The 19412-nt window shown below is 42.0% G+C and overlaps 2 protein-coding genes across 2 annotated transcripts; one reads left to right on the top strand and one right to left on the bottom strand.

Annotated features, from left to right (window-relative positions):
* hif1aa (hypoxia inducible factor 1 subunit alpha a) lies at window positions 1–13951 on the top strand. The gene is made up of 15 exons (XM_070841959.1): window positions 1–273; window positions 7454–7644; window positions 8072–8223; window positions 8507–8591; window positions 9190–9299; window positions 10055–10254; window positions 10464–10570; window positions 10714–10861; window positions 11003–11370; window positions 11477–11673; window positions 11776–11898; window positions 12002–12258; window positions 12340–12439; window positions 12530–12620; window positions 12712–13951. Exons 1-15 carry the CDS (start codon window positions 242–244, stop codon window positions 12873–12875), a joined length of 2325 nt encoding a protein of 774 aa, XP_070698060.1. The 5' UTR covers window positions 1–241; the 3' UTR covers window positions 12876–13951.
* A 113-nt stretch (window positions 13952–14064) lies between these two features.
* LOC139211645 (serine protease HTRA2, mitochondrial-like) lies at window positions 14065–18280 on the bottom strand. The gene is made up of 8 exons (XM_070841960.1): window positions 17715–18280; window positions 16870–17074; window positions 16086–16280; window positions 15861–15893; window positions 15511–15619; window positions 15306–15375; window positions 15117–15212; window positions 14065–14629 (listed from the first exon to the last, which is right to left on the bottom strand). Exons 1-8 carry the CDS (start codon window positions 18161–18163, stop codon window positions 14464–14466), a joined length of 1323 nt encoding a protein of 440 aa, XP_070698061.1. The 5' UTR covers window positions 18164–18280; the 3' UTR covers window positions 14065–14463.
* Between the last annotated feature and the right edge of the window lie 1132 nt (window positions 18281–19412).

The raw sequence follows: 19412 nt of genomic DNA on the forward strand, positions 1-19412 counted from the left end.
TCCGCTCTCCAGCGTGGCACCGTCTCCGAGGAAGACTACACGACACTCACAGGCTGCTTTTAGCGGAGCAAAGCCTGGTTTCTTTGACGAAATACGCACTGTGGGAACTCGTATGCAACCCGCCTGAGGATACACGGATCCACATCTGTGAAAAAACGTGGGATTTTGATTAATTTCTCGACGGGCCCGGATACAGCTTGATACCCATAGAGAGACTCAACTCAGGTCCTTCAGTCCTGACATGGACACAGGAATTGTACCCGAAAAGAAAAGGTAATGTCAGTGCTAGCTAACGCTACGCAGCAGGCTGTGCTGTTGTTCGAGAGCTGACAGAAATAGTTTGGTCTGGAGTTGGGATTTGATTTCTACTCTCGGTGTGACATTAGTGGCTTTACTTCAAGGTTAACTGCTAGTTGAGCGTGTTTGTTCGACCAAATGCGTTTGCTAGCGACGCTATTATCGTTAGCAAGCAGCTAACACAGCTAGCTTTAGCTAGCTAGCATAAAAGTGGACCCTTTGATGTTAAACTGTTTACTTATTAAGCTCAATAGTTGATGCAGGTAACTTAGTATCTGGTCATGTTGGCTTTTACCTGTTCACCTACATTAAATCTGCTCTTGTGTTAAATTCCATCCCGTCGTTGTTGTAGTTAGTTGTTGAGGCGTCCTAGATGAGCTATATTTACATTTGTTTTGAATGTGACCCTAAACTCCACAGTATATCTTATTAATAGTACATCAGTGGTCTTGTACTGTTTGCCTTTGATGTGTCGGCCTAACGGTGTTCAGTGAAAGGCTGCCAGCGCTCATGTGAGCAGTGTTGGAGAGTGGTGTGTGGTTTCTGTTGAAATATTTAGGCTTTAGTGTAGCTGGCTTTCGGTTGCATTTCCCTTTTGTTTGCCTGAACTGGTAAGATTTGATTAGAGAAGCGATCTTCTTGATTTGTACAGCTTGTAAACTTTGTGAAAAACTGGCAATAGTTGCTTTTATAACTTCTTTACGTTTCACAAAACTTGCGGTCACTAAATGGTATAACTTTAATCAGATTTAGTGCCAACATATCTTGCAAGAGTCCAATTTGTTACTCGAGCTTTATTTGGAAGTCTGTCTACTCAAACTGTGACAGTGTTTACCACATATGGCAGGATGCAACAGCTGCTTTCTTCACCTGACCAATTTGTTCACAAGTTTAATGGACAATTCAAATGAGCATTGAAAATAGTTTTTTGATCACTCCTTCAGTGTATAAAATGTTAAAACTGTGATATATGCATATTACAAATTGCCAGAGAATTACTGACTTGGTGTTACCAACCAGCAAAAACCTATAATACACATTTAGTAAGATTATTAATCAAGCCTGACAGTCTGCATTGAGTGTGATGTGTAGTTAACCTTCATGATGTTCCTTGACATGTCAGTGAAAACACATTAATTAGTATTGGCTGTGGCTTAGGATCATTTACCTGTGCATACCCAGACTCTGCACCTAGCAGGTTATTGATTATTGACCACGGTCATTGACGCTAAATATGCAGACAGGTGATGAAATTAAACTTTTGTGTACAAAGCTTGAACAGTTTTATTGTCTAGGTTGAGTTGGAGGGAAAGGATGGATCAGAAATGATCAGATAAATGGAGTTGGTCCTTAGATAGATGTCGTAAGAGATTAACTGATAGCAGAGTCATAAAAGTGGACAGGGGACTTCATCTCTCAGTTGGGGTTAAAATAGCAGTCATAAAAGGACAAGATAAGTAAGCTTCACTGGGGAATATACAGTCAAAGTATTAAAAAGTGGCATACTATATACAGAGAATGCGCTTTGCACATAGCTTTTCCTGATACAAATGGTAATATTAATATAGAATAGAATTGTAAAGTCCCTCCAAAATTACCCTTTGTTTTTAATAAGTGCCTTATTATGGCTTATGGTGTCATACACTTGTGCCAAATGTAGTTGAACGCCTTATAGTTCTCGCCTTTTCTATTCCAAGTAATTGCCCCTGTGGTGATGTTGGTAGACTGCATCTGATTGCCCCTTAGGCTTCACCCATCCTGTTAAGTTTAAAAAAATATGTTTTCAGCTTTATCTCAGTAAAATCACAACTTGCAGTGTGGTCTGATTCACTTATTGCTGGTATTTGTGAGGTGCCTTGGTATTATTTCAGTCTCATCTTTTAATCACTAGGGCTTGACGTCAATAGGAGTGGCCAAATGTGTGTACCAATTCACTGCCGGGCAATTTGCTGGTTGCCCTGACACATTCAACTTGCCAAATGTGTGCAGGCTAGATAGAACTTGTTCTGTGTTTTGTGATTGAAGAAAAAAACAATCCACTGAAGATCTGCTGTTATCACACTGCTAAATCACTGCGCTCTTTGGATGGTCATGGTACGTGATCAAGTTAGCATGATACTGTATTTAAAAAATGCAAAAAGAAAGAGGCTTTTGTCAGTGTGGCATATAAAGGAAAGCGAGAAGCTCAGACTTCCTAGGCTTCAATTGTGAGGACTGATTATTTGTAAAGCAGTAGAAGGTAAGAGCTCAAAAGGACATCTTATCAGAGAGCATCCGTTAGGGTTGTGTTGTGCAGTTTTGTGTGATGATGCCTTTTTTCGCTCTTTTCATGAGTAAATGATGATTGGCATTCACAAGGTCCCAATTTGATTCCATCTGGTAATGCTGGTAATGCTGTGAGCAGTTACATTGGTCTCTCACTTATTACTGAAGGTTTCTTGCTAGGGTCGTCTTCAGGTCGCGTAGCGGTTTTACGATCCATGTGTCCCCTGGGCTGCTTGGGTCTCGGCTTTGCTCACTTTGTCATTCTCCCCGCTTGCTTTTGTGGGCAGGTTTCCCACAGTACAGAGTCTGTTGTTTTCTGGGCTTCTCATCTGCCTGTCCACAGCCAGCGGTTGCCCTGTGGGCATCGTGTTTCTAACCCCCTTAGACTGGCCCTCATCTTGACTGGATGTTTGTGTCCCCACTTACCCCTTTCACTTTGGCTTGCTCTGAGGGCCTGCCGGACTTGACGTATGGGTGTGCTCATTGGAGGGGCTGTGGGGCCCTTAATCTAAGTGCGGTATGGTGCCCTGACCATTGTTCATGCTCCTCCAGGTACCCAACTCTCCTCCATGGGAAAAGTCAAGAGGTTGATCTTTGGATTTTATGGATCAATATCAAATCCTACCATGTGGTTTGAAATATAAATTTATTTATTTTTTATAAACCCAGCCCTATAATACACCACGGTCATAATGACTTTGACAGTGTCTCATAAACAATACAAGGAAGGAAGTATGAGAACAATATCTCCATTCATCATGTCCTCAACACATTTGCACAGACACATGTAATAACTTTGGGTCATCCATCAACAAATGCTGATAACTATGAACAATGTGTTTGACGTACTGAACTTATGAATGAAGTGTAAAATCTTAGTGGTACGCAAAAATCAAGGTAGTGTTGTGTACGTCTGTCTCCTAGACCCCTGTGTTTCCTTGGTCACAAGTCATATTTAAGGGGAAAACAAGCTTTAATACTTTTTGGCTCCGGCATTTTCCGGAAAATTGCATTTGTAATCAGATACAGAAGAATCCACCAGAATATGAATTTTGCTGAATCCTTTCAAATGGTTATGCCAAGTACAGATCAGTCTTTTCAAGACAGTCTTTTGAACACTCCCAAAATGTCTCCCTTTTTCATCAAGCACATGTCATGTATGAAGCGCTGAGAATGGCAGCGCATAGAAGGTCAAAGGAAGTAAAATGCTTCAATCAGCTGCGGGCTGAAACAATCCTCATCGGGTGAGTCAGACAAGGTGAACTCCAGTTGTGAGTCTCTTTTAAGAATGAAGTGCGATAGTTGGGCTTAAGGACTGTGCATAGGCTACATGTAATCAGTCGAGTCTTTCTCAGGAATGAAGCACAGGAGGAGGTAATTTCAGTTAAATAAGCTTGGTGCACAATTTATAATGTTGGTATTTTTGCCAGGATTAGACCTCCCAGTAGGACAAGCAGGAAGTGGTAAATTGTTTATTGTTATTTATTATTGTTGTTGTTGTTGTATGGCTTTCATGCTCCTCCTGCTGGTGAAAATATATTGTATATATGAATAAAGAAAAATCTGCTTTTGTTTCACATTAAGATCGAGAGTCTTTTGTAATATAATGTGTGACAATCTCCAGTATCTCCTCTCACTGCTGTAATAGTGACTTCTTTAGGGCTTCATTGTCCTCATGCCAATAAAGGCAAAAAATCTTGGCATGACAAAATAATGCTGTTGTATAATTCTATATAATAAGCCAAGGTGCACTTTCTGTCCTTTTCAAAGCTATAAACTGTCTCTCATGGTCTTCATTAATGAATGAAACTAGCTCGGATGGGACCAAAAGTCTGCACTGAAAGTACAGTATAAATAAAAACTGCACAAAGAAAATTAAAATCTGAATATAAACAGGAATATACAAATATGATCTGCACAAATGTTCATTGAGTTTCCATTAAGTTTCGCTACTTTTTTATTTATTCAGACGATCAATTATTTATTGAGTTGCTGATCTCAAAGGAATGTCTAACCCCACACTCAACTGTAGCTCTGTTGTTCCGCTCCTAAAATAGGGAGTTATTTTGATTTTCACCCACCACAATATGCAAAGTATGGGTGTTATTCACTAATAGCGTGATTTAGGAATTTAGGGGCGACTCCTACTACGCTTCTTGCAACAATGTCACCCCATGTAGCTGTTTATCATACCAAAGGTTGACTTGTCAGTGACCGGGTTTATTTTCTGTCTGGTTTTGCCTTTCTCCCTTTATTGGGATGAGGTTTTAGTTGTGGTGGTTCCCTGAGTTGGATTATATAATACATAACACAATGTTTGCAGTCACACTAAACAGGACTGACAGATAGTGAGAGCATTTCTCTAACAAAGTAGGTCAGCCCCTGGTAACAAAATACACAAGTAACTCTGGCAACATCTGCCAGGGTTCATTGTACACTGATTTGTTATTAGTTTCCAATCCACTTGTTATTAAAGCTGGTAAAGTTTTGTTTACATAATAGCATTCATTCTCATTTGAAAACAAAACACTTCTAATTAAAGCGAGCAAAACCTCAAAAGTGATTGTATTTGCAGCGAGGCATGTCAAGCAGAGGACTGCTAGGCATGCATGGCCATGTGCATTAGTAGTGTTATGTAACAGTGGCCCCTCTGCCCGCCTTTGTTTTAACATCAAGCAAACAGTTTTGTTTGCATTGCATGTTTCACGTAAAAATATAAAAGCAGATTTGTTCTCTCGTGTAGGTTTGTAAGCAGTGGAGGTGGGCCATCTAATAGCTGCAGTTTTACTTTTTTAGCACGAAGTATCACAGTACTTAATAGGACTGGGAAAATGCATAAACAACTAGAAAATTAAGTGGTTGTCACAGGCTGTATGCTTAAAAGTTTGACACTGTTTCAACAGAAAGTTTACTACCTAGCTTTGATATTACAGTAATACACAGGAGCTCATACACTGTATAGTGTGTCATGTTGAATTTAGGATTAGTCAGTCAAACGTCCTTGACTGCATTGCACCTCTGTGTTCAGGGGAAGTGTAGTTTAATATTACAACTGACATTTGAACAGGATTTTCATGAAGTCATGTGACACAATGGGATCCAGCCACTACTGAGGAAAACAATTAGTTTACAGGCTGATACTAATGAGTCATCCAGCGTCCTAGTGGGAGCATGATTTATAACAATGTGTGGAGTTAATCTGTCATTAGATCATCTGAAGCTTAGCAAAAGGACTTTATCAGCGTGTTTTCTGTTCACACTGGCATGTTAATCATTTGGGATAATTGCACCCTGTGATGATAAATGAATGTGTTCATATGAGTGTAGGTTGGAGGTGACTGATGTGTTGCAATAAGAGCCACAAGTAGAAGTAGCAGGAGTTGAAATAAAGTAAATGTACTGATGTGATACATGCTATGATCGGCTTTTATGGTCCCCAGAAATCCTGGCTGTGTCCCGTGGGGTTGACAGAAGATATTGTAAATATTTGTCAATGATATTAACTAATGTGCAAATATGTGCAACTGCTTGTGCTTGTCGCTGTAATTACAGTCTGGTTTGAAAAACCTGTTTTTATTACAGGAGACATAGACATCTTTCAGAGGAGGAAGATTTCTGGTATGCAGGCATTTGTTATCAAATGAGAATTAGACGAACAAGGAAAAATGTCCAGTAGAATCGTGGCTGGGCCATGATCCAGCATGGATTGGTAGGTTGGAATAATGTATTTGTTTTGTTTTCAAATTGTTGGCATTGGAAGTGATTTCTATTTTTATTTTTTTAGTTTGTTTTCTGTACACTTTTAACCCGCAATCTATATGCAGTTTTGCCAAGTGATTTGATACAGTTGGCTAACCTTATTTAACAGGTACATTTTCTTGTTAAAGAGCCTTAAATAACAATATGGCCTTAGTCGATGCTGTAAGTGCATAACAGATCAATTTCTATCAGGTGTACATTTCAAAGTCAAGGGCTTTTATAGTAGCCATCCAGTTTGTTGTGATCTACTCTGGTGTCATCTAAATGGATTTGAGGTTATGAGGCAGTTGTTTGGGAGATGGATAAAGGTATAAATTCAGCAGCAGTCAGGTTGACTGTTGCAATTATGTTGAAGATTCAGAGTCTATTTATGTAAGTGGTCATGTGAGATTCACACATGCTGACCAATACAAACAAAAACCAGTGCCTGGCTTAAAAGTCAAGGTTTTCCCATTTATAGTTACTGTGCTCGCAGAAGTCACTGTATCCTTTTAAAGTCTGCTGTACTTTGTCGTTCTCGAATACTGCGAGGACTTATGGTCTTGTTTACAGTTTGGTGAGAGTCCATTAGCCAGACCTTAGATAAATGCCCCCATAAATGCTTGATATAAAATGGAGCTAGCACAACTAGTTATGAGGGATGCTAATGTGAAACAATAGAAAATAGTTTGTTTAACCTGTTAGTTGAAGGTGTTACTCTGTGTTGGTGTACGCTCTGTGTTAGCACCAGTGTTATCATTTGCTTCCCTGCAGATCTGTTGAGCCAGTCTCATAAATGTCATGATGATTGGTGTGGCATTGTGGTTTGGCACCACGAGACAGACAGGAGAATCGAGTCCTTCCAGCCAATCAGTCTGAGTGGGTGGACTCCATTTCTGTTGGTCAGCAGCCAATAAGACGGCTGCAGATAGCCATGTATGTAAATAAGTCTGGCAGGGGTACAAACGGCAGCTCAGCTGTGAGCTTGCTTGTTGCGGACTCCAGCTGCTGCAGCCTCCCCAGTGACAAGCTGACCAGACTCTGCACACTCACTCAGTCGAGACGGAGGGATGTCAGCTCTTGTAGTGTGCATTGTGGGTCCAAACCCCCTTTGTTGCCAGAATGTGGCTAACCCACCACCTGTCCCCCGCAGGGTGAGCTCGGAGCGGAGGAAGGAGAAGTCGAGGGATGCAGCACGATGCCGGCGTGGGAAAGAGTCGGAGGTGTTCTACGAGCTGGCCCAGCAGCTGCCGTTGCCCCACAGTGTCAGCTCCAGCCTGGACAAGGCTTCAATTATGAGGCTCGCCATCAGCTACCTGCGCATGAGAAAACTGCTCAGCTCTGGTCAGTGTCTGTAGTTTTTGTGTCTTTCAGTGGGCAGTTTAGCTTGGGTCACATAAGTACTCAGTTATAATTGAATTATGCAGCATTTTTTAAATTATTATCTTAGAAGCAGAGTGAGAATGGTTTAAAGATGCCAGGTGCTAAAAGGACACCCTGAAAGAAAAAGTGGGCATTTTGAGAGAGTGAGAGGGATAGATGGTCAAACACTGAGTCAGCTGCTTTAAGAAATCTACTCAGACATGCACAGATATAGATCCCTTCGCAGATACTCATGTGGGTAAAGTGCGTTTTCTGTGTCACAGTGTCCTGGCCTGCAAACAGAGCAGAGACGTTTGATGTCCTGTGCCTCATTTCCTCTCGCTTTTCTTTTCTCTCCCTACCTCCCTTTGTCTCTCTCATCTCTGCCCTTCTCTGTTATCTCCTGCAGATGAGCCAATGGCAGAGGAAGAAACAGAGCTTGATGTGCAGCTAAACAGCTCCTACCTAAAAGCTCTGGAGGGCTTCCTCATGGTGCTCTCTGAAGATGGAGATATGATCTATCTCTCCGAGAATGTCAACAAGTGCCTTGGGCTGGCACAGGTTGGTCCGACTTGACCTGCTGTGCATGCAGAACCTAGATAAAAGAGCAGAAGATTCAGAAGCAGAATATTTTAAGACCATAAAATTATGTTTCCAATGTTACACAAAAAATTTAAATATAGTACTTTTTTTACAGATACTGTTCAATAAACGGACACACATGCATTAAATCTTTTATTGAAAAAGATTAGAAGTCATTCCATGCTGTCATTTATAAACTGCTGCATGTACATATATGTGGTAAAAGGGCTCTTCCGTTCTGTTCTCACTCTTTCCGCTACAGTTTGACCTGACCGGACACAGTGTTTTTGACTACATACATCCCTGTGATCAGGAGGAGCTGAGGGAGATGCTGGTCCACAGAACAGGTGAGGGACAACAGCAGTGAGCAGTGTCACATTATAAGAGCCCGAAATGGGTGCACACAAGCACTCTGTCAGGTCTGCCAGCACTCCAATCAGCACAGAGTCCAATTCACTCTGAGCTGGCAGATTCAGACTAGGAGGCTGTCAGAACAAGTTATAATTTTCCCACTGAGGTCAAAGTGATTAGACTGGGCTAGTGTCTTGACTTAAGTGACCTCTGGAAAAGAGCACTACATCACTGGCACAGAGGTTAGCCTTGGTTTGTGTCAGTGGATTGGATTTGGTTCATTTTTTTGTATTATTTCCAGTAGGTTAGATAAAGTTACTTGTTCACTAATTTGTCATCATGCATGCTAGTTTGAGGCAGCCTATTCTTTTTCTACTAGGCATTGTGCTTTTATACACACTGATATTATCTAAGTCATAACGGCTGGTGAGTCCACTTCCTCTATTTGACTTGCTGTAGTTGACCACAGTGCAAAAGCTTTACAGCTTCATGTCTCCTCCTAGTGCAAGTGCAAATGTGAACAGTTGGCAAAAGTTTATGATTTAAAAAAAGCAACATAAGAAGCTGGTTTTCCTTTTTAAATTGTGATTTCAGGCTCCAAAAAGGCCAAAGAATCAAACACAGAGCGCAGCTTCTTCCTCAGAATGAAATGCACCCTCACAAGCAGGGGCCGCACCGTCAATGTCAAATCAGCTACATGGAAGGTAAGCCGTAGTGGAATTGGTAAGGACATGTTCTCCCAGAAATGTACCAGAAACAGTGCAGCAATAAAGGTTACAGCATGTTGTGGTGCTGTCATGAGACTGAGTAATGATGCCTTTTTAAGACGGCAAGTAAGCAACAAAAAACTCTGGAGTTTAAATGCACAAACTAGAAAGATAAATGGCTGCATTACTGCGGATGTTTACATCAGCAGTAACCCAATAACCTAATGTGCAAAGGAAATAGACTCTCATGCCACTGTTGATAACAAATGAACCCATCAGTATCTGTGATTGTCACAGAAAACCTACATTAGCTATTAAGCCATTAGTGGAATCGGTCATGAACTTCAATCAAAAGGAGATGAGTGAGCATGAGCAAGCGGAATATAAAAATTTAATGCATTTCAAGATCAGTTATTTGTAAATCCTTTTAATCAGAAATGTCTCTCAGACGACTTTAATGTGTAAAAGGAAATGTGACGTGCAAGACACATTTTAAGAGTTACAAGAACAAGAGTATAGTATAGAATGTTTGAATGTAATCAATGTGTAGGATTTATCACAGGCACCTGAGTTTTATAATCACAATAATCTCATGTAACATCACATAATTACACAGATGTTGCTGCAGCCCTGATACCAAAGAATGTCAAGAATATATGTATTGACTTAGTTTGTGTGGTTATTATCTTTACTGTTTTATTGTCCTTGGAAAATATAATTAGTTTTGTGTATCTTCTGTTGTCTCTCTCTAGGTGCTCCACTGCTCAGGTCATATCCGTTTGTATGACAGCCACTCAGAGACCCCCAACGGGCAAAAGGATCCACCTGTTCCCTACCTGATTTTGATCTGTGACCCCATCCCACACCCCTCTAACATCGAGGTGCCTCTTGACACCAAGACCTTTCTCAGCCGCCACACAATGGACATGAAGTTCACATATTGTGACGAGAGGTGAGTTTGCCCATCTGAGTGAATATTATATTCATAAGAAGCTTAACAGGGATCAAACAGGAGGCAGTCTCTTAAGCCACCTGTGTATTAACTTTTATTGGCCGTTATTTCCAAAGCACTCTCTCTCTACCATAGTCACACAGAGCCACCTAGTGTCCAGTGTAGATACGACAGAAGCCTAGTCACTAAATCCTTTTTTGCTTGTCCAGGATCACTGAGCTCATGGGTTATGATCCAGAGGACTTGTTGAATCGTTCCGTGTATGAGTACTATCATGCTCTGGACTCAGACCATCTTACCAAGACTCACCACAACTGTAAGCACAAACACCAAGTGTACATGGAGCTTAAACTAAAACTTGTTCTTAACAACAAATTCAACAAATGTTTGCCAAACATTTAACCAGATGTCTAAATCTACCTTTTCTGATTCTCCCCTTTTGCTTCCATTGTTTTCCAGTGTTCGCAAAGGGCCAAGTCTGCACAGGCCAGTACCGGATGTTGGCCAAGAGAGGAGGTTTTGTCTGGGTGGAAACCCAAGCCACTGTCATCTACAACAACAAGAACTCCCAGCCACAGTGTGTTGTCTGTGTCAACTTTGTGCTCAGGTACTATAAAGACTCTTCAAAGAGTCCCGATTTTCATACGAGTTTGTCACATGTGAACCACGTTGCTTTTTTTTAAGTGGAAAAGATGGCCATTGCAAAATCTCAAACTCACAGGCACAAACACACGGGTCTCTGTTACAGTGGCATCCAGGAGGAGAAAGTGATCTTGTCTCTGGAGCAGATTGAGGACGTGAAGCCAGTGAAGGAGGAGCCACAGCAGGAGGCAGAAAAGGCTGCAGTCAAGAGCAGCCAGCCTGACATGTCTCCCAACCTGCTGAAGGATGAGGAGGAGGAGGAAGAGGAGGAGGTGGCGACGGCGGCGGAGGAGGAGGAGGAGGAAGAAGAAGAGAAAGGCCCAGAAGTGGATGTGATCAAACTGTTCACTCAGAAGGACGAGGCCCAGCCGCTGGCTAGCCTGTATGAGCAGCTGAAGGAAGAGCCCGAGGCCCTCACCCTGCTGGCCCCGGCTGCTGGAGACACAATCATCTCCCTGGACTTCAGCTGTCCTGGTTCGTGGCCTTTTCAGCATACACTTAAACTTCTCCACAGCATAAATCAGATTTTATATCGTGGGTGACTGAAGCTATTCTGACCTCCCTCTGTCTTCGGGTACAGATTCAGAGCTGCTGAAGGAGGTCCCCCTCTACAATGACGTAATGCTTCCCTCTACCAGTGAGAAGCTGGCTCTGCCTCTTTCCCGTCTGCCGCCCAGCGAGCCTCTTCATGTCACCACCACCACTCCAGAGGACGCAAAAGCTGAGAGCTACACATCCTCCCCGTCCACAACGCCGACCAGCCATAGCACCTCAGAGGTATGACCAAGTGAATTGTTATTTTGCAATGTATGCAGTTACCCTCTTTGTCACTAATTTCGTACTGTGAAGGGAGTGACCTTTGACTACTCTTCTCTGAAGGGTGGCAGTCCACTGGACTTTTGTTTCCCCATGGACTCGGATATGAGCTCAGATTTTAAACTAGACTTGGTGGAGAAGCTGTTTGCCATCGATACAGAGCCCAAGACCCCCTTCACCACACAGGTAAAAACTCTAGGAGAATTTTCTACATTAAATCAAGTTCAACATTGATTTAACACAGAAGTTCTCTGTATTCTGATGCATTTAACCTTTTTCTCCCCCTAAGGCAATGGAAGACTTGGATCTGGAGATGCTGGCTCCCTACATCCCCATGGACGATGACTTCCAGCTGCGCAGTCTGACCACAGAAGAGCCTCTATCTTGTGGACCAGTCAAATCCCTCGAGAGTCCTCCAGTCACCGTCCCCCAGGACATCCACAGCTATCCCAGCTCCCCTTTCAGCGCATCCGGCAGTCGCACAGCTTCCCCAGCACCACCTGAGCCAGTGAATGCCCCTCATCTTGCCACCCTCATCGCCAAGAGGTAAAATCTCCCATGTGCTCCGACTTTATTGCTGTATCCTTTAGCTTTCTGTGTTGCCTAACCACTGTTGCTGTCCTGCAGGAGCCCACAGCTGGACAAAGAAGTCTCGCTCAGGACCCTGGCAGCTCAGAACACTCAGCGCAAAAGAAAACTAGGTGACATAAAAGGGATTATTGAACAGGTAAGTCTTCAGAGTTCAAACATGGTTTAGAGATCTTATGTTATACTGACAGATGGAGAGTTTGAGTGATGATTTGATGATTTTTCCCAGGGTGCTCTGCCACAGGAGCAACTGGAGCAGGGCAAAAAGCTGAAGGCCTCAGAGCCGGGAGCAACCAGGACCATACTTCTGCTGCCTTCAGGTGAGGAAACTAGATCTGTGGTAAGTACTTTTCACACCTGAGAGGAAAAATCAACAGAATCATTAATCTTACATATCCCATTCTGTCTTAGATTTGGCAAGTCGTCTGCTGGGCAGCACGTCAGAGGGCACCAGCTCCCTCTTAACCCTGCCACAGCTCACCCGCTACGACTGCGAGGTCAACGCCCCCCTACAGGGTCGCCAGTACCTGCTGCAGGGGGAGGAGCTGCTGCGTGCTCTGGACCACGTCAACTGAGTCAATGCTTAGCCTGCTCACTGCTGAACTAGACTGGACACTACAATTTCTCCCCCATATTGTCACTCCCTCTCCAAGACCCCCTCCCCCCCACCTAACCCACCCCCACCGCCCCTTATTTATGTATCTGTGTGAGTTTGACTATAGTTCGGCTGCTGTTTGTGCACATCATGTGATATCTGCAGCATTCCACCGTGACAAACACCATAGCAGCATCTGAGTTTTGGTGCAAGGGATTCAGGCATCATGAGATGTCCAATTGTCGTTTTTTTGTTTTTTCTCTCTCTCTCTCTCTCTCTATCTTCCGGGAGTCTCTCAGCACACAGCGCCTCGACAGATGACCCCTTTCCAGCAGGTCACCACAGAACCCGGCACTACTGCCAGCAGTGTATTGTAAGCTTCAGTCGCACAATTTATATTTTCTTAAAAAGAAAAATATTACCAGCAATATATATTAAGCCTTTTTAAAGTCGTTTTAATGGGATTTGAACAATTTTATTTTTCCTCCCATACATGTATGTTGTAGTACTCGTACCTAACAAGATGTCTTTAGTCCAGGCGTATAAACATATTGTTTAAACCATAGGTGGTTTGAATGTTCTCTCCATTTAATAGTTATCAGTCTTTGAGGTAAATGCATTTAATTGTGTAGCAGTCCAGTACATGTCACTTTATTACTTTACTGTAAGTGTGTGTTACTGTAATATACCAGGGAAATTTTAATTTACTCAGTATGGCTTCACAACTTTGACTCTTACTCAGAATGAAATAAGAGTAACGGCTTCACTTTTTTTTAGCTTCTCATCATGGAAATTTGGCGCTCTCCTCCAACATGAAGTGAATTCATATTTTTGGTTTTTACTGTGTTTGACATATTCAAAACAGTTTGAACTAAGTGGGATCTCAACAATTCATATTTTACTTGTGTGATCATTGTCATCATAGTAGCATTTGTGAGTTGTCAAACTTGTTTGCTCAGTTAATGGTAGTCAATTTAATACCATTGATCCATGCTATATTGTTGGGTCTCTCATGCTTCCTGTTGCTGTCTAACATTAAATGGCTTTAATAAAGTACATTGTTTCAGGTTTCATTACAGTTTACATTCACTGTATTTGTGCTGTAGAATCAACTTGTGACATGACAAATTAGTTTTTGCTTCTTTCCCAATTAAAACAAAACATTTTGTAGGAGGTAGAAAACATTGTTTATTGTACTCAGAAACCTAGAAATAAATACTAGATCCATTTAAGTCTTCAGGTGCTTAGATTTAAATGGCTTCAAATCTAGTTAACAGCCATCAGTCATGTACAGAGACGACTTCACAGGAGCTTAAAGGCAATATACTGAATAGATAAATATGGCTTTAAAAACACCTTAGTTTTACTTTGACTTGACACTGCACGCTTGTTACTGTATTTTCTTGCAGTTAACAAAAGTAAAACACTGGAGTTGATATTCAAAACCATACATTAATCTGCAAACGCATCTGACCAGCCCCCATCAGGTTTCACAGTTTACTTCTCTTGTACCTGCACTACTCATGAGGCAGCCTCTCCATCAGGTCAATAAAGTTGCGCAGTTAGAATCACTCTGTGTATTCTGGAGTCATTCCTAGTTGAAGCACCTCGTGTCCTCTCTGCACCACCATGGTGATTTTGTCACTGCTGTGGACGGCCTGGTAGATCTCTTCGGAGGTGTTCGCCTTTGCTCCGTTTATCTCCAGCACGATGTCTCCTGGTAGCATGCCAGCTCTGAAACCAGCACGACAGTACAGCTAAGTGCCTAGCCGACCATTATCATTGTCTACGTAGCACGGAAAACTTACTAGAGGTTTCCTGCACAACTTGATTGATAGATCCCATTAAAACACATATGCCTATTGTTATGGATGATTTTTTTTTTTTAACAATCTAAAATGTAACAGAAAACATGCAGTTGGATCAGTGTACTTCCTGGATAACTTGGACATTTTACTTTGAAGGCCAATACATTTTCACCATGATTCAAGATGATTCATTTTCAAAGCGTTTCATTAATATGGGAATGCTAGTCAAACAAAAACATTTCAACCTTCAAAGGAACTTCCTACATGCATGTTATTCCAGATGTTTCACCCCCATATAAGTCTGCACCTACATCAGCAACACAACCCCCAGTATATGTGTGAGATATGAATAATCTGTGGCTGAAGGAAACACACCAGCTCCAACACTAAGAAATGTCGCTTTGCCTGCTCACCTGTTAGCTGGGGAGCCCATGATCACTCTGTGAATCAGGATGCCGTGTGTCACATCTGGGAAGGACGGATCTCTTAACTTCAACTCTGCAATGATGCTGAAGCAAAGGGACAAAACAGCTTTAGACACAGCTGAGCGGCTCTGTGGTAAACACGGTTTTGCTGCAGTCTTTTCTGACTGAAGCATTTACCTCTGAGTCAGCGTCAGCATCATGACACCAATGTACCGCCGCTTCATCTCTGACCCACCAAACCAAGAACCTTGGAGAGGACACACAAAAACGGGAAATGTAAAAATAATTTAATTAATAGAAGAGAAAAGTTGGACGCCACAGAGAATAAGGAAGACAGGTAGAGGGTGTGACGTGTAGCTTTTGATTCTTAGCCTGTTCTTACTCTTTTTTTTATCTGCTTGATCGAGAAAAAGTCTGAGGCGGTCGGATGGAATAGCAAAGGAGATCCCTGCAGTGACCTTCATGGTGTTTATACCGATGACCTCGCCATCCTAATTAGAGGAGAGATAAAACATTCAGATGCACTTCCAGAGTCAGTAAACTCCTGTGGATGTATTGACAGTGATGAATTTTTCAGTTGCTAAAAAGCCCATTTTGAAGAAAAAACTAAATTTCAGTTCACATGAACGACCTGAAAATCCTCTAACCATTTAAATGTTACACAGCTCAGCACACAGAACAGGCTTGGCAGCATTTGAATGATGATTAACATCAACAGGACCTGTGACTCACCAAGTTAATCAGGGGGCCTCCAGAATTTCCAAACTGCAAAACAAATCAGTCACATTTGACGTCAAGAAGCTCAATGAGACATTTCTGAGTCACACTGATTTTTTCCAGATCTATCAGACACTAGTGTCCTAACGTTTACAGCTATTATTGTTAGAAACAGGCCATTTGTCAACAGAAAAAAGGTATGTGTACACATATACGATATAATAATTGCAGAGTACTCACATCAATGGCTGCATCAGTCTGGATGTACTCCATGTTTGAGTTGGACAGGCCCAGCTCTTTACTGCCTCTCTGCACTGAACTGACGATTCCTGACGTGATTGTATTCCGTAAAGCAAACGGGCTTCCCATGGCAACCACAAACTCTCCTTGTCGAATATCAGACGATCGACCGAGGGTGAGCGTAGGTAAAGGATTCTACACGTCGGGGGAGAGGAAGAGCCGTTTAACACTACATCCTCACTGCTCGTACGTCGCTCATACTACTGAAAGAACACAGCTTCCATTTCATCTCTGCCCTGCTTATCTGGCTGCAATGACCCGAACATGTACAACTGTTCTCCACTGGTATAAATATGGTGGATGAGCCTTTAGTTCTTCTGTCACAGTACTGACAGTCAACTGTGACAGTTGACTGTATAAATCACAGCCTTGTTATTCTCATAGAAAAAACCAGGATGCCTTGACTCAGACAAAAAGTCAAATTCACAGGTCGGATTAGAGGTTTAACTAAGACTATTTAACTAACAAGCCTGCTTTATATACCTTATTGTGTACATTTAAGGGCACTTTTTCTCCTCTAGCAGATAAACATGCTCTTTTGCGGAGACGTACAGCAAAACACAGCGACGCACAATATTAAAATTTATATTCAATTGTCACAAGAATTAAATTTGAACACCGTCTCATTAAAATGTCCTAAAAACACCTAATTTTGAGCACATTATAGACTCATTGGTGCGTTTCCCTCTTGAGATTATAGTTAGGGGTGTAGTTAGTTGCTCACCCTGGCAGTGATTTTGATGGTGGCAATGTCTGCCACTTGATCCACGTCCTGCACAGTGGCATTATACGTGTCTCCATTGGTGAGCTTCACACGGACGCCTCTCTTGTTGGCCACAACGTGAGCGTTGGTGACGATGAGCCCATCGCTGCTGATAATGAAACCAGAGCCGTTGGACACTGGGACTTCTCTTCCTGAAAACGGGTGTCTGTAAAAAACAGTGAAAGCAGCTCATCCTAGTCAGCCTGGATTAATCCACGCACAGACACAAAACCAACACATTAGTTGAGAAATTAAGGAACAAGCAGCTTCAGCAAGATCAGGTAAGCAGGACCCAGATGAAGGTCTGCGAGCAGGTCATGTGATTATGTGCTTTAGTGGAGCACACTCCCATATTCACACACACAAAAGACTTTTGGGTGCACATGTAATAACAGTTCCTTATATTTTCGGTTTCACATCATTAACTGAAATGTTTTGGTTTTACAGTTGAATTAAAGCCATTTGTGAGTTGTGTGACTTAAGATGCATGACTTGAACTGAAACAGCAAATGATCAGTCCTATCAGGCAGATGTTACACTAAAGTCTGTGACCTAAAAGAATTTCAGCTGTTTCCTCTGCAAAAGTTTTGACAATACTTCATTTTGATCACTGTGTGCTGCAGTCTCCAAATAACTCCAAACACACAGGGGATAATACTAAGAAAAATAATGTATGTAATACTGAGTCTGATAAAAACAGCTGCAGAGGCAGTATAGCTGAAACTCCCCCTCACATCACAGAATTTGGTGCTTCACATCACGTAGCATGTCATCTTATCCACATGGCGCTTTTTCAGTCAACTCACCTGCCCACGATCTCAATGTAGACGACAGCTGGAGAGGACTTTTCCACCACATCTGCAATAAAGTTGTATTTATACCGGGGGCTGTCGGGTTTGTAGGGAGAAGCGCACTCAGCTGACGGCAGGATGAGTTCAAGACACCGCTCGGATATCGACACAGTCCTGTTCTTCGCCTTTTCGTCTTTGTGACTGTCCACTAGCGCCGCGCCACACAGTCCCAAGCCCACAGAGACAGCTTGGAGCAGAGGACAGCTGCTCTGGTCCCGGCCACCTTTCCCGTCCCACTCCACTGTCGGTCCTTTGTACACGCTTGAGTGTCCCTCCGTTCCCCCGTGGTTACATCTCACGACAGAGGACGGCCGGCTGACCACAGTGTGAAGTCCACGGCTGTGACACCCAGCGTGTCTCCTCAGCGCCGAGAGAAAACACCGACTGAGAGGAGTTGCTGCCATGTTGCATCACTTCGGTCACACTGGTTCAGGAGTTTTTTGACAGCTACACAACACCTTAGATAAAGAAACACTGACAGAAATAACGGTCCGCTTGTGTTAACCTTAAAAGTCAAACTGTTCACATGAACAAAAACAATGTTACACAATTACTTTTTTTTAATTTGGCTGTTATTTACTCCCGTCAGTAACAAGCCAGTCACCTGACACCGGAAGTTTGACGGTGTTCTTCTTCTCTTGATTTTATTGGCGTTGGCAAACAGCTTTCAGGTTCGCTACCGCCACCTCTGGAGTATGCATGAAAAATCAACATGGAAATTATAAAATAAATAAAAAGGGAGAAACTATTACTGGCATTTTGCTCTCCAATCAGTCTTAATGCATTCTTCAAAACTTCTCTCTGAATCACACACCTGGTAATACAATGAAAGCAGGAGTACGGTCAGCTCACATCCCTGGGCGTAATCACTGGAGGCTAACAACCAATCAATTTCCCAGTCTGGGATCAATAAAGTACATCCATCTATCCAACAATCTGTATCTATGACACTTAGGGACCATCGACAAATGACTGATTAATTGACATGAAAACCATATTAACACCTTTGTACTGACTTTACACCACTAGTGAAATTGATGAGAAAATCATGTTACATTGATTTCATATAAACTTATGGCTCATTCCTTTATTTAGATCAAAATAATGGTATTTTGTCAATAGTTTCCAAGTTAACATAACAATTCAATTCCAAAATGTACCACTACACTGGACAAATAGGACACAGATCTTTATGTTGAATTTTAATGCTTCTTGTATTTTCTATAAATATTTTTATGATTAAAGGGGTGGGAAAAGACAAAAAAAACACAATACTATATTGTTTCTTGCCAAATACTGAAACTTTTTGACCCTTTTTAAACCTTAATCTAGACAATCTGAGAAGGAAAAATCCTTCATCATGTTAGCAGTACCACAACCTGTGATTAGTTTATAGATAGATATTAGCACAAGCCAAAAAGAGAACTACTCCCATAAGGCAGCTCTAAATATATGTAATATACACAAGTAAACCATAACTAAGAAGCAGATATCGTTTATTAGAAGGATAATTACAACTGACTCTTGCAACTAACGAAAAACTATATTTACAGGGACATACTGGAAAACAGCAGCACAAGTCTGTTTTTGACAGCATGTTACATTTGAAAAATTTAAAACAATTTCAAACTATTAAACTTAACTTAACTTTAC

The sequence above is a fragment of the Pempheris klunzingeri genome, chromosome 13 (assembly GCF_042242105.1).
Source record: "Pempheris klunzingeri isolate RE-2024b chromosome 13, fPemKlu1.hap1, whole genome shotgun sequence".
Classification (NCBI taxonomy): Eukaryota; Metazoa; Chordata; class Actinopteri; order Acropomatiformes; family Pempheridae; genus Pempheris; species Pempheris klunzingeri.